This window comes from Vulpes vulpes, chromosome 10, assembly GCF_048418805.1.
Source record: "Vulpes vulpes isolate BD-2025 chromosome 10, VulVul3, whole genome shotgun sequence".
NCBI lineage: Eukaryota > Metazoa > Chordata > Mammalia > Carnivora > Canidae > Vulpes > Vulpes vulpes.
In genome coordinates, this window is record NC_132789.1 from 7,989,356 (window position 1) to 8,004,309 (window position 14,954).

Sequence of the window (14,954 nt, forward strand, 5' to 3'; positions counted from 1 at the left end):
TTAAGCAAACAAAGGGAATTTATTGGCTCATGTAGTTAAAAGCTTCTAGTGTATAAGGGCTTCAGGCATGGCTGGATCCAGGTACCCAAAGAGTGTCTCTGGCCTCAGTTCTTCTCTATCTGTTGTCTCTTTTCTCTCTCTGTCAACTTCGTGCTAAGACAGGGTTCTCCTCAGCCTCTGATAAAATGTAGAAATACATCCTTATTGCTAAGTCCCACAGAAAGAGACATTCTCAATGCTTCTGCCAAATCCTAAAATGAGACTTGGTCGTCTGACCTGAGTCACACATCTCTCTTGAATCAGATTTCTTGACCAGAGCAATTCATGCCTGATTGACCAGTCTTGAGTCAGATAGGAATATGAAGTTGATTTACAGACAGCTTCATGGAGTCACCTTTCACAAAAAAATAATGATTTCCCAGATGTAGATCAGGCTGCTGTTATTAGACTAAAGGAACATAGATTCTAGGCCAACTAAAGAAAATGTCTGAGGAGCCTTGGGAGTGATATAAACAATGGCCTCTAGCCAATATTTACTGAGTGCCAACAGTGTTCTGGAAAGTTCTAGGCTCTGGAGTTGATCAGTAAACAAAAAGGGCAAAGCCACAGCTCTCACAAGTTAAGTCAGGCTGATTGTCTCTATTCCCAAATCTGTGCCTTTCTTTTCTGACCATCCTAGGACTCCATGTCTTTGTTCTCCCCTCTCAAGCAGGTTGAGGTCTTAAGAAGTCAGAGGCATAGGCTGTATGCTCCTCTTTGTTAGAGATTTTGCCCAGCCTGGACTTTATTTAGGATGCAATATGTGGACATTGCAAGGCTGTACTTTAACTTTTAGCCTCTTCTTGAAAAACTCAGACCAATTTTAGCTTTTCCTGGAACTACTGCTTAACTTTGGGCAAATCAGTAAATCTTTCTAAACATTCGTTTTCTCATTGGTGAAATGAAAAATGGCTGGAGCAGGTGACCACCAATGTGTGCTCTATTTAGCACTGACATCTGATGCATCTCCAAGCAGGGCCCATGGGGGTGAGATAGGTCAGGAGCTATGGAAAAAGGGGATGGGCGTGTGACATGCACTCAGCCTATCCTCCGTGTTGGGGAGGCAAGTATGGGGGTGGTGAGGACTGCGGCATGTGGGTAGCTGTATCTCCTGTCCAAAGCTGCGGTGCATTGTTGCCAGGAGAGAATACAGGTCCGGTGCCATTGGAGTGACTTCAAGAGACTCTGGAAATGTTGACTTTCATCTGAAATGTCCCAGCTTTAAAATATTGACATCTCATTCAAATAGTTTTATTTTTTATTTATTTATTTATTTATTTTTTAAAATAAACCTGTTTATTCCTTTTCTGATTTTTTTTTTAATTTAATTATGATAGTCACACACACAGAGAGAGAGAGAGGCAGAGACATAGGCAGAGGGAGAAGCAGGCTCCATGCACCAGGAGCCTGATGTGGGATTTGATCTTGGGTCTCCAGGATTGCGCCCTGGGCCAAAGGCAGGCGCCAAACTGCTGCGCCACCCAGGGATCCCTCATTCAAATAGTTTTAGACACAGGGTAGGCCAGGCAAAATATGTTGGTGGCCAGGTGTCATCTGAGAGTCACCATTTGCACCTTTTTGCTCTAATGGCTGTGATGGGGACAGGGTCTGTGCATGCGAAAACCAGAATTATCCCTCCTGCTGTGTGCCAAGGGAGGGCCTTTGTCTCTGGGGAGACAGTTTCTGTGCCTCCAAACTAAAGAGTGCTCAAGGACAGACATTTGTAAGAGTTGGTGTCACTGAACTGATAAGACTTTTTTTTTTTTTTAAGATTTTATTTATTTATTCATGAGAGACACACACACATATATATATAGAGAGAGGCAGAGACACAGGCAGAGGGAGAAGCAGGCTCCATGCAGGGAGCCTGATGCGGGACTTGATCTCGGGACTCCAGGATCACGCCCTGGGCTGAAGGCAGGCACTAAATCCCTGAGCCACCCAGGGATCCCCTGATAAGACTGTTTGGCTGGGCCAAGGCTGGAATCTGGAATATTCCTGCTGGCATCACCCCTTAGCACTGTGTTCACCAGTCCAGCTGAGCCCCCCCGGGGCTCTTGCTCTTGCATTGGGAAACACCTCTGCATCTGTGGCTTCTGAGGCAGCTGGCTTCTCTGGGTGGGTGGGAGCTATGTTGGTTTGCTAGGGCTGCCGTGATGATGTACTGCACTGTGTGGTCTCACAGTCCTGGAGGCCCAGCCTCCCGTCTGGGGAGGAGGGGGTGGTGCCTCTTGCTATTTCCTCCAGTATTCCCACGTCTTTCCTGCCTTGGGGCCTTCTCAGATGCTCACTCCTCCTGCTACAAGTTCTTGCCCCCTCAGCACCTGTTCACGCTATAGGTCTCAGCCTAAATAGAATTTCCTCAAGCGAGACCTTACTTGATCTGGCCCCACCCCCATTCAGATCTAAAGTGGGCCCTCTGTTCTCTTTTTTTTTCTTTTAAAAAAGACTTATTTATTTGAGACAGAGAGAGAGAGAGCATGAGCAAGGAGAGGGGTAGAGGGAGAGAGAACCATCAAGCAGATGCCCCATTGATCTCAGAGCCTCAGATCCTGAGATCATGACCTGAGCCGAAATCAAGAATTGGCTGTTTAATGGACTGAGCCACCCAGGTGCCCCCTCTTTTTTGTTTTAAGATTTATTTATTTGAGAGAGAGAGGGAGAGCACGTGTGCATGTATGGGAGGATGGGCAGAGGGAGAGGGAGAGAGAGAGAGAATCTCAAGGAGACTCCATGTGGGACAAGGGGCTCAATCCCATGACCCTGAGATCATGACCTGAGCTGAAATCAAGAGTTAGCTGCTTAACCAACTGAGCCACCCAGGTGTCCCCCCATCTTCTCTTTTATCTTGTCCTGGTTTCTCCTTGTTTGTACTTACAGAGTCATTTGTGTACCTACTTTTTTTTTAAGGTTTTATTTTTATTTATTTTAGAGAGAGGGAGAAAGCTTGTGCACACCTACTTGTGATCACAAGCAGGGGGAGGGGCAGAGGAAGAGAGTCTCAAGCAGACTTCCCACTGAGGCAGGAGGAGGTAGCAGCTGGTCCTACTCTTATCCCTCTATCCCACCCTTAGTGTGTCTGAGAAAAAATTCATTAATTGTGTTCCTGTCTTGGTTTCCCTGTCATGACTGTGAGATCATGACCTGAGCCAATACCAAGGGTCAGACACTCAACTGACTTAGACAACCAGGTATCCCATGTACCTACTTTTAAGAAATGACATCTGTTTTGTGGACCACGTAGTAGGTCCTCAGTAATTACTTGAAAGAACAAATGGGTGAGTGAATTTCCTTTAGGACCTCCCTGGGCCTCAGTTTCCCTACGTGGGAGAAGATGTGGCTGCCCAAGCCTGTTATCCCAGGGAGGACGTTGTCTCTGGCCTTGGCAGTATCCTCATAGCTATCTGGGGACCTTTTTGACCTTTTTTTTTTTTTTTTAATATTTTGTTTATTTATTCATGAGAGACACACAGAGAAAGGCAGAAACATAGGCAGAGGGAGAAGCAGACTCCCTGTGGGGAGCCCGATGCAGGACTTGATCCCAGAACCCTGGGATCACGACCTGAGCTGAAGACAGACGCTCAACCACTGAGCCACCCAGGTGCCCCCCAGGACCCTTTGTTATCCCATGGTGCTGGGGACCTCAGGGAGCAAGCCCTTGCAGGGTAATGCGCCTTGGGTTGGGGCATGTGCCAGGGGGCACACTTGCTGGCTGCTTGCTGCGCTGGGATCCTGTGGTGCTTCTGCATTTGGTGAGCAGGCACAGGTTGGCAATAGGCCCCAGGAAATGGGAATGCACTTCCTAGAGGCCTGTGCCACTTGGCTTCCTCGCAGAGGAAGGAGCATTTCCCTTCATCCTGGCCAGGAGCCTGCTCCATCTGCTTCAGGAAAGGTCTGGTTGCTTTGTTGAGCTACCCTGTGAGAGGTGGGGGAGCTTGGGGCTGCTAGCCCTGGGGGGATGGGGAGGTCTTCAGGAGGAGGGAGAGGACATAGGTTTTGGGCAGGAGGCTCTGGGGAGAGGGCTCTTGGCATTTTGTCAAAACCAAGCAGTTTTGCAGAAAGCCCCCCACGCCCCCATCACCACCGGAAGGCATGCTTAGCATCCTCTCCCTTGCCGGAGCCTGTGGAGATCAGATGACCCAAGCAGAGTAGTTAGCACACTTGCTGCATGATAAGTGCTTAATTGATTGTTTAGCTATTGCTGTTGTTATGCAAACCATTGTGTTCTTTTGATTTTTTTTTTTCTCCTGGGCAGAGTGTTGATAGGTTTTATCAGATCTTTATAGAGCCTGTGACCTTGTAAGGTCTATTGCCCCCCAAAACCATCTGAACATTGGCTTGGACTCTGTAGGGGTTAGTGGTGGAAGATCGTCCTCCTCAGGCTGAATGGCTGGCTTGCCTGTCGGGACTCGCTGGAGACCAGGGGACTCTAGATGGTCTTGAGGCACTGAGGTCTGGGTCCTCTTTCCTGAGACCTGCACACACCTACACCTCCGGCATAGAGGCCCTCATCTCCTCTCCTGCCTCCTCCATACCTCAAGGGCCAAAGCCCTGGCCAGACACCAGCTTGTCAAGGAGACTGATTAAAAGCAGCTTTGCTGGGGGCAGATGGCTTGGTGTCCTTGGCCTGGAGTGAAGATCGATAAGCAATTGTTTTCTTTTCTTGGCAAGAAAAAAATTCTCCATTAACTTTCTCAGGTGCTGCCAGACTAATTTTCTTTTCAGGAACTCTGCAGCCCTGTCAAAGGTGGCTCTGGGAGGGAGGACAGGCCACTGCCCTGGGGGCGGTAGGATCCTAATGGCCAGGGTGATGGAACCCACACAAGAGCAGGCTGGCTGGCTTGGACATCAGTACTTTGTAGGAACATTCTGGAACCCATCCTAGCAGGTAGTAGGCATTCAATAGGTAATTGTTGAAAGAATAGATTTTGGTCATGTAACCATGTACCAGACATACTGAGTATTTAGCTCATTTAATCCTCCTGTCTATCTGGTGACTGCCCATTTTATTGATTAAAAAACCGAGGCTGAGGGAGGCTAAGTCATTTGTACATGGCGAGTCCAAGCATTGGAGCTTCAAGGGCCCTGCTTTTCCTTTCCTGGGGAAAGTGTAACATAATAACAAGCTGGGCCACAGACCCTTGAACTTCGGTTGGATTCTTTCAGTGATAGGGAAGCCAAGATAGGAACACAGTGCTTTGTTCCTCAGACACAGTAAGGGTGGGATAGAGGAATAGGAGTGGGACCGGCTGCCACCTCCTCCTGCCTCAGCCCTCTAGGTTTATCATCTTAACTCCTATTATGGTTACAGTTAACTTCTTTCTTTCAATAATTCATTTCTGAGGGTGTCTGACTGGCTCATTTGGTGGAGCATGCAACTCTTAATCTTGGGGTTGTGAGTTTGAGCCCCCACGTTGAGTGTAGTGATTAAAATTTTTTTCTTTTTTCTTTTTTTTTTTTATTAAAGATTTTATTTATTTATTCATGAGAGACACACAGAGAGCGAGAGGCAGAGACACAGGCAAAGGGAGAAGCAGGCTCCATGTAGGGAGCCCAATGTGAGACTTGATCCTGGGATTCCAGGATCACGCCCTGGGCGGAAGGCAGGTGCTAAACCGCTGAGCCACCCAGAGATCCCCCCCCAATATTTTTTTCTTTTAAAGATTTTATCTATTAGAGAGAGAGCTCCTGTGCATAGGGGGTGGGGCAGACTCCCCACTGAGCAGGGAGCCCAACCTGGGGCTTGATCCCAGAACCTCAGGATCATGACCTGAGCTGAAAGGCAGATGCTTAACTGACTGAGCCACCCAGGTGCCCCAAAAATAAAATCTTGAAAGAAAAAAAAAAAAGAATTTGTTTCCAAAGAGTTTGCACATGGTACCCAATGGAAAGTTAGTCCTTCCCACCCTGTCCCCTTATTTCTGCAACCATTTGTTTGTTAACCATTTTCTTTTTTTTTTTTTTAATTTTTATTTATTTATGATAGTCACACACAGAGAGAGAGAGAGAGAGGCAGAGACACAGGCAGAGGGAGAAGCAGGCTCCATGCACCGGGAGCCCGACGTGGGATTCGATCCCTGGTCTCCAGGATCGCGCCCTGGGCCAAAGGCAGGCGCCAAACCGCTGCGCCACCTAGGGATCCCATGTTAACCATTTTCTTATATACCTTTCTTGGAAATACGCTGTCGCATATACAGTTATTTTCACATGTATGGCTTTTTTCAACCCCTGTACCAAAACAGCAGTATACTAATGCTTTGGTCTTTTTTCCACATAACACTGTGTGTTGAAGCTAATTCCTATCACGCTGTGTAGAGTCACCTCTTTTAAAATAAATGCATGGTTTTCTCCTGGAATACCATGTACCTCATTCTTCTTTACTCAGTCCCCTGTGGATGGTCATTTCAAGCCACACTACCAGAAGACATTTTTCACATGTGTAAGGTTGTCCGTAGGATAAATACTCAGGTGTGGAATTGTTAACTCAAAGGTACGTGCATTTGGAATTTTGTCAGATATTAGTGAATTTCCTTTCATGAGGATGGTACCAATTCATACTCCCCATAGCCTCACCAAAATAGTGCTATATTACATTTTTGTCTTTGCCAATCTGATGGTTGGAAAAAGTAGTAATTCCTTATAGTTTTATTATTATTTTCTTAATTTTGGTAAATAAAATACACATAACATGAAATTTACCACTTTGGCCATTTGTAGGTATACAATTCAGTGACATTAGTGACGTTCACAGGGTTGTTCAGCCACCACCATTATGTTTTCCAGGACTTTTCATCACCCCAAACTGAACTCTGTACCCCATAAATAATGACTCTCTTCCCTTTCCCTTTCCCTTCATCCCTGGTAACTCTCTCTCTTCTGTCTGTATAATATTGTCTATTCTAGGTCCCTCATATTGTTGCAATCATACAGTATTTGTCCTTTAATATTTGACTTGTTTGACTTAGCATGTTTTCTGAGTTCATCCATGGTGTAGCATGTGTCAGAACTTTATTCTTTTTTATGGCCGAATAATATTCTGTTGTATGAATAGAACACATTCTGTTTATCCATCCACAGCTGATGGACACTTGGGTTATTTCTACCTTTTGACTGTGCATAGCACTGACAGGAGCAAGAGTGTTTATGTATCTGTTTGGATTCCTACTCTCAATTCTTTCAGGTATATACCTGAGAGAAGAATTGGTGGATCATATGGTAATTCTACAGTTAACTTGTTGAGTGTAGTTAACTAGACCATTTCATTGTAGTTTAAATTTGCACTTCTCTTCCTGTAACTAAGGCTGAGCATCTTATCACGTGATGGGTTTCTTTGTTGCTCTTTTACCGTGAACTCTGTGTTCATAAATTGTGCCTGTGTCCAAGCTAGGACGCTGCAGTGATTTTGCTAATGCTTTTCTCATCCCATCCACCTACCTTACCGTCCAGATTGCCGGACACAGAAGCTGTTTCATAAATACTTCTTACAGGACTATCCCTAAAAGGCAAGTGGCGTTTCTCTGCCTCTCATCCAAGTCCTCCAGGAAGCACTGGCTTTCTATTCCCATCTGCACCTTCCTCTCTATCCCCTCACTGCCACACAGTGTCCTCAAGAGATACCCTTTTATTCATTCATGAAATCTCTCTACTCCACACCCCTGTTTGCCTGGTAACATTGTGATGTGGGTGATCAGTATGGAGCTGCCACCATTGGCATCCGTGGATGTACTCTCTGAATCCTACTGGCACCTGTGACATTTGTCCAGAAGAATTTGTCAAATACATGAAGCAAAGGTTAATAATCTGTCCTAGAGACAGAAGGAATTGACAGTCTAAGACAGCATCAGCCTTTTTTTTTTTTTTTAAATTCACATAACATGAACGTCACCATTTAAAAGTGAACACTTCAGTGGCACTTAGTACGTTGAGAATTTTGTGCAGTCACCACCTCTGTTTAATTCCAGAACATGTTCATCACCCCAGGAGACCCTGTACCCATTAGCAGTTATTCCCATTCTCCCCAACACCTCCTCAGTCCTAGGCAATTACTAATCTACTCTCTGTTTCTATGGATTTGCCTGCTCTAGAAATTTCAAATAAAGAGAATTATACATACGTGACCTTTGGGGTCTGGCTTCCTTCACTTAGCATGATGTTTTTGAGGTTCACCCAGATTGTAGCAGGTGTACATCATTCCTTTAAGGGCTGAATAATATTTCATTGTGTGATTAGACCACATTCTGTTTATCCATTCATCTGTTGATGGATATGTAGATTGTTTTTCCTTTGGGCTACCCAGAATAGTGCTATTGGGGTACATACCTAGAAACAGAATTGCTGGGTCATGTGGTCATTCTTTGTTTAGGTTTTTTGAGGAACTGCTAAGCTATTTGATGTCAACTTCTTTTTTTTTTTTTTTCAACTTCTTTTTTTAAATATGTTTTGTGGGGCTTGACCTGGTGACCCTGAGATCAAGAGTTGCATGCTCTACCCTCTGAGCCAGCTAGGTGCCCCAGTGTCAACCTTTTGACTTCATGTTTGCCTTATGCCTGGCAGGCACCAATTAGGGTGCTGAATTAGGAAAACATTAAATAATAAGTATGTGGGGCCCCTTGATGGCTCAGTAGCTGAGCATCTATCTGCCTTTCGCTCAGGTTGTGATCCTGGGGTCCTGGGATCCAGTCCTGCATCAGGCTCCCTGCGGGGAGCCTGCTTTTCCCTCTATGTCTCTGCCTCTCTGTGTCTCTCGTGAATAAATAAATAAAATCTTAAAAGTAAATATGTTAAAAAGGCGGTGGTGGGGGCTGGTGGGGGAGGACAGGCAATTCAAGTCCCAACCCCCATTTTACTTATTCATTTTATTTTTAATTTTTAATTTTTAAAAAAGATTTTATTCACCCATTCATGAGAAACACAGAAAGAGAGAGACAGATACACAGGCAGAGGGAGAAGCAGGCTCCATGCAGGGAGCCGGACGCGGGACTCCATCCCAGGACTCCAGGATCACGCCGGAGCCAAAGGCAGACGCTCAACCGCTGAGCCACCCAGGCTCCCCCAAATCCCGTTTTAGCAGCAATTGGCTTGAGCTGAAAGTAGCTGCCACCTCTGTAGGGGGCAGGCGTACTCTATTTTGGGGTTTTCTCATCCTTGGTTCCTACCCAGATTGAGTTTGGAATTCTGCTGTACGCGAGGAGGGGCTTTTCAATTAAGGAAGTATGTTCTGTATAGACTTAAGATCCTGTGCCATCAAGTTTTGCCAGATATTTTGAGGAAGTGGGCTGGAGGCGGGTCGGAGGAGCTGCCGGGGCAGGGGGCGGGCAGGGGGCGGGCAGGGGGCGGGCAGGGAGCCGCTGACCCTTCCTCTCTCCGCAGGTGGCGCGCTGCTGCCGAATGGGAGTGCCCGGGCCCACGCACCATGTCATCATGCGTCTCTAGCCAGCCCAGCAGCGACCCGGCCGCCCTCCAGGATGAGCTGGGGGGTGGCGGTGGCAGTGAAGGCCAGAAGCCCTGTGAGGCCCTGCAGGGCCTCTCGTCCCTGAGCATCCGCCTGGGCATGGAGTCCTTCATCGTGGTCACCGAGTGTGAGCCGGGCTGCGCGGTGGACCGCGGCCCGGGCCGGGACCGGCCCCTGGAGGCTGAGGGCCGCAAGGTGGCCCTGGACGCCTCTGCCTCGGGGTCTCAGGCCCGGCCCCAGCTGTGCAGTCGCAAGCTCTCCTTGCAGGAGCGGTCCCCGCTGGACGCGAACGGCCGCTGCGCCCACCCGGTCCTGCCCCACTCGCCTGTGGGCTCCCCGCAGTCCTCGCCGCGGCTGCCCCGGCGGCCCACGGTGGAGTCCCACCACGTGTCCATCACGGGCATGCAGGTGTGTGAGCTGGCCCGGCCGGCCGGGCCTCTGGAGCGGGGCTCTCCCAGAACATTGATTTGAGCGGTGACCCCGGGAGCCCCAGGGGGGGTGGGAAGTGAGAGTGGAAGAGGAGGGCAACAAAGGGGCCAGGATGGAGCCTGTTACCATCGTGGGCGACTCGGGCTCCATCTCTGGGGAACCCTGTTTGACAGCATAGAAAGTTCTGTACCTCAGAGTGATCCCGATTGAGAGCCAGGGTAGCTGGTGAGGGCTGCTGGGAGTGGGTGACCTGCCCTGAGAGTGGCCAGGGAAGTTCTGGGGCCACAGAGAGCCTCTGGCAGCAATGCAGGTGCTGGTGACCAGGAGTTGTGCTGGGGTAGGGGTGGGCGAGAGGCCTTCCCGCCTCACAGCAGGGTGCCAGGCCCTGCTCTCAGCACTGTCTGCATATTTCTCATTTGATTCCTGCTGGAAACTTCTGAGAGGTGGGTTAGAACTCCAAGCCCCACTAGGGCTCACCAAGGCCCTGCGTGTTCTGCCCCTGTCCCATCTCCTGCCTTTCTGCCACCGACTCCCAGGGCTCCATCCTCGTTGCCTTCTTTGTATTCCTCAGATACCCACCCCCATTCCCTCCATTACCTTTACCCCTGCTGTCCTCTCTGCTTGGAACCTCTCCCTGTCTTTGCAGGGCTGTCTTCTTCTGACAGCCAAGTTTCAACTCAAATGTCTCCTCTGAAGAGCCTCTCTGACCACCCTCTGTAAGCAGCCTCAGCCCCAGCCCATCTCTACTCTGTCACCCTGTTGACACAGCACTCATCACAGATGTGTGTCTGTTGGTTTTGGCTTGTCTCCCCAGCTAGAATGTAAGCTCAGAAGGAACAGTTCTGTCCACCATCAAGTCCCCAGCGTCTTGCACAGTACCTTGCACATAGTAGGAGCACAAAAATATTTGTTGAAGGAATGAATTTAATTGGGAGAAGCATGGACATAGAGAATGGCTTTCTAGAGAGGCTGATAATATAACTATATTTTTGAGGGCTAGGTAGGACTTTCATAACTGGAGAGAGTTCAGTGCAGGGGAATGCACAGCATGAGTAAAGGCCCAGAGGTAAAAGGCAGGATGTGGGGGGAAAGAGCAATCTGGGGTTCAGCTAGTTAAAGAATAGGGCCCACGTGGGGAGCACCACAGCAACAGAGCTAGAGGGAGAATTTAGGTTTATTTCAGTTAGAATTGAGTCAGCCTAGAGAAATAGAGACACATATCCCCTTCACCACAACAACAATAGGGCTTATTTATCATGTAAAATAAATCTTGAAGTCAGCATTTGGGACCCATTTGGTTCTTTTGTTGTCCTTAAAACCTCGTGGTCTCAAGATGGCTGCTGTGACTATAGCCATTACAATTTCATTCCAGACAGGAAGAAGGAGCAGGGAAGAAGAGCAAAAGTCATTTGCCTCCTAAGTCAGTCCTTTTTTCTGGAAACTCTACCCAACAACTTCTGTCTACCTCCTACTAGCCAGAACATAGACATGTGGCCACCCCTGGCTATAAGAAAGGCTGGGAAATGCAGACGTTGCCATCTAGTTCTCCATTTATAAGGAAGAAAGGAGAGCCTGGTATTTGGTGGACAACTAGGCTACTCTGCCAAGGTCAGAGGAGTGGAGTCAGGACTTGACCCTGGAAGTGTCAGGGGCTAATAGGATTAGAGTAGAATCTGGAAGATGAATTCAGCAACATTTGGGGCTTGGATTAGGGGCAGCGAGACCTCTTAGGTCAGCTCTGCAGGGCCCCACTTCTGCCTGTCACATCCTTCTAGGACTAAAGGGAATGAAATCAACACTGGAAAGAAACAGTGGAAGTATCCTAAAATGTCCCCTGGTGAAGGGAGGGCTTTGTGAGCCGAGGAGTGCTATACAGCAGGTCAAAAGATGCAGGTCTCTGTGTACACACTGACATGGAACTGTCTCCAGCGACGTTGTTGAGTGAGAAATGATCTAGTGTGACATCTTTTATGCCCCTGCAAACCCCATCCCAAAACAATGCTCTGTATTTTCAACAGGTGCATGTATGCGTGCATTTACATAGAAAAAGGCCTGGAAGTTTATGCACCAAACTGATACCAAGGTTTGGGGAAAGGGTTAGAATTGGGGTGGGGGGGTTCAGGGGAAGTGTTGGGCTTATGTGTAACACTTCGAAGGGTTATTTTCTATCATGTTTCTTTTCTCAGTTTTATTTCATCTATCACCTAACATTTCTTCCTTAATTACACTGAGGTATAACTGAAGTAAAACAGTGCACATATTTCAGGTGTACAATATGATCAGTTCTGATAATGTATACATCTGTGAAACCTTCACCCCAGTCAAGATCACAGACGTTTTTGGGCACACCCGATGACACATTCCTCCCCCTTCTTCCCCTTTCCCAGGTAACTGCTGACCTGCTTTTTAGTATAATAGATTAGTTTGCAAGTTCAAGAACTTTCTGTAAGTGGAATCATCTAGTATGTACTCTTTTTTTTTTTTTTTAACTTAGCTTCATTGATGACCTGATGATTTCGACATTTGTCCATGTTGTCGTCTGTTTCCTTTTGATGGCTAACTAGCATTCCATTGTCTGCAATGGACCACTGTTTGTTTATCCGTTTACCTGTCAGTGGACATTTGAGTTGTTTCTAGTGTTTGAGTATTACAGATGAAACTGTTTCAAACATTTGTCTACAAGTCTTTGCATGGGCACAAGTTTTCACACCTCTTGGATCAACAGCTAGGACAGAATGGCTATGTCCTAGAGAGGTGCTTGTTAAGAAACCACCCAACTGTTTTCCGAAGAGGGTGCACCATTTTAAATTCCTACCAGTAGTGCGTAAAGCTTCTCTGTGCCCTATATTATTCTGACAACACTTGGTGTGATCAGTCTTGGATTTTAGCCAATCTAATGGGTCTGGTTTTAGTTTACATTTCCTTGATGAGTCATGATGTTGAGCCTTTTTTTTTTTTTTTTTTTTGAGCCTCTTTTCATGTGCTTATTTGAGCATTTGTATCTCTTCTTTGGAGAAATCTCTTCAAATCTTTTGCCCATTTTTAAATTAGCGTGTTGTTAGTAATATGTTATAGGAGTTCTTTATCTGTCTGAATGCCATTCTGATGTGTTTGCAAATAGTTTCTCTTGGGCTGTGGCTTGCCTTTTGTTTCCTTAATAGTGAGTATCTCAAAGAGCCAAAGTTTTATTTTTTTAAAGAGCTCAGGTTTTATTTTATTTTTTAAAAGATTTTTTTTATTCATGAGACACAGAGAGAGAGAGAGAGACAGACAGAGACACAGGCAGAGGGAGAAGCAGGCTCCATGCAGGGAGCCTGACCTGGGACTCCATCCTGGGTCTCCAGGATCAGGCCCTGGGCTGAAGGCGGCGCTAAACCACTGAGCCCCACGGGCTGCCCAAAGAGCTGAGGTTTTAATTTTGATGAAATCCAGTTTATCATTTGTTTCCTTTTGTATTGGTACTTTTTGTATGAAAAGAACCTTTGAGAAACCATTAAGAAACCATTCTCTGCCCCATGGTCACTCAGATATTCTCCACTTATGCCACTTTATGTTTTTATAGGACAACATGGTCCTTAGACAGGATTACTTGTTTAATTAAAAATCAACATTTTGGGAACACTTCTTAAACATGGATATTAAAAGAGTACATACTGTATAATCACATTTTTACAATATACTAAAGCTGTTCTGTTAGCAGTCAGGATAGTGGTCACCGTAGAGAGAACCCAGTGTCTGGGAGATGCTCCTGGGGGACGGGCAGTATTCTCCTTCCTGATTTGGGTCCCAGTTCATGTGTTTGTTTTGTGAAAAATGTATCGAGCTGCAAACCTACAATTCATATTCTGTGTGTTTCCACTTAACTCTCCAGGATTGTGTACAGCTGAATCAGTACACGCTAAAGGATGAAATTGGAAAGGTAAATATCCCAGGAGCCAGACTGGTTTTCTGCATCTACCGAGAATGTCTCAGATATGATGGAGGGAACCCGCTAGAGCTGGGGGTGGGAAGAAGCCCTTGGAGGCAAGATTGTGGGGGAAGGTTTTGTCATTAGTGGTCCATCTGGTTTATTTTCTTTCTACAGCATATTAATGTGTTTCCACAAAAGCTCAGACAGCTTTGAGGGAATTCCATATCACCAACATTAGTGGGGTTTTTTTTTCCCCTTCTAAGGTGCTCTCACATCTATTTTTGCTTTTATTTCAGCCAATGGGCAGTATCTTTTCAGGGGTCAAAACCTCAAATGCCAAAATAGAAAGCAAGTGAGTAATATAAATGAGCAAAGCATGCTAGGTCTAAGGCAGTAGGGAGTGGTGAGGACTATGGCAAACTGTTAACATGTGGAAATGATTATAGGTCCATATGGCCAGATCTTCTGATTTTTTTCAAAAGAAGCTGAGAATTTAGATTTTTATATCTGATCTTTCTGTTTTTAAATACTAGCGATTAATTCAAACTTTCTAAAAACTGCAGATGCAACAAAATGTAATTGCAGAGCTGATTTGGCCAGTTGGCTGCTGGTTTGCAGCCCCTGTATTAGGGTCCTCATTTTGCAGATTGTAACTTCTAGACAGTATGTAATGGGCGTCTCCCTTTATCCAGGGCTCCTATGGTGTGGTCAAGTTGGCCTACAATGAAAATGACAATACCTATTATGTGAGTATCCACATCCCCCTCCCCGCCCCCACTCTTGTCCACTGCAAAAGCCTCCTTTCCAGAACTTGGCTTTCTGGAAGATTTTCTTTGCTCTGGTTTCATTTTATTCTTAGGTCATTTCCTTTTGTGTATTAGGAAGGAAGTGGTGTTCCCCTTATACAGATAGGGAAATGGGGAGGCAAAGTGATTGGGTCAGAAAGAAAATGGATAAATTCAGCAAATGTTTCATATCTTTACTCTGGGCTATCATTTCTACATCCTTCATAGCACCCAGAACCAGGTGGTAGTGGGACAAACTGCCCTTGTAGCTGAGACTTTAGAGTCAGTCCAGTGTGGGTTCAAATTCTGGCTCTCACATCTGCCAACTGTGTGTCCTTGG

The 14,954-nt window shown here is 46.4% G+C and overlaps 1 protein-coding gene across 11 annotated transcripts in view; it reads left to right on the forward strand.

Annotated features, from left to right (window-relative positions):
• The window catches only part of CAMKK2 (calcium/calmodulin dependent protein kinase kinase 2), a 48,950-nt gene that overhangs the window by 7,263 nt on the left and 26,733 nt on the right, over positions 1-14,954 (forward strand). For 9 of the 11 annotated variants that reach the window (XM_026018888.2, XM_026018890.2, XM_026018889.2 and 6 more), the window contains exons 2-4: positions 9,409-9,898; positions 13,791-13,838; positions 14,522-14,575. In XM_026018888.2, coding sequence (XP_025874673.1) covers positions 9,452-9,898; positions 13,791-13,838; positions 14,522-14,575 — 549 coding nt within the window. In that variant the 5' untranslated portion in view covers positions 9,409-9,451. Of the gene's footprint in view, positions 1-9,368; positions 9,899-13,790; positions 13,839-14,521; positions 14,576-14,954 lie in introns of all 11 variants that reach the window. The other 2 variants (XM_072722783.1, XM_072722788.1) reach the window with 1 other exon arrangement.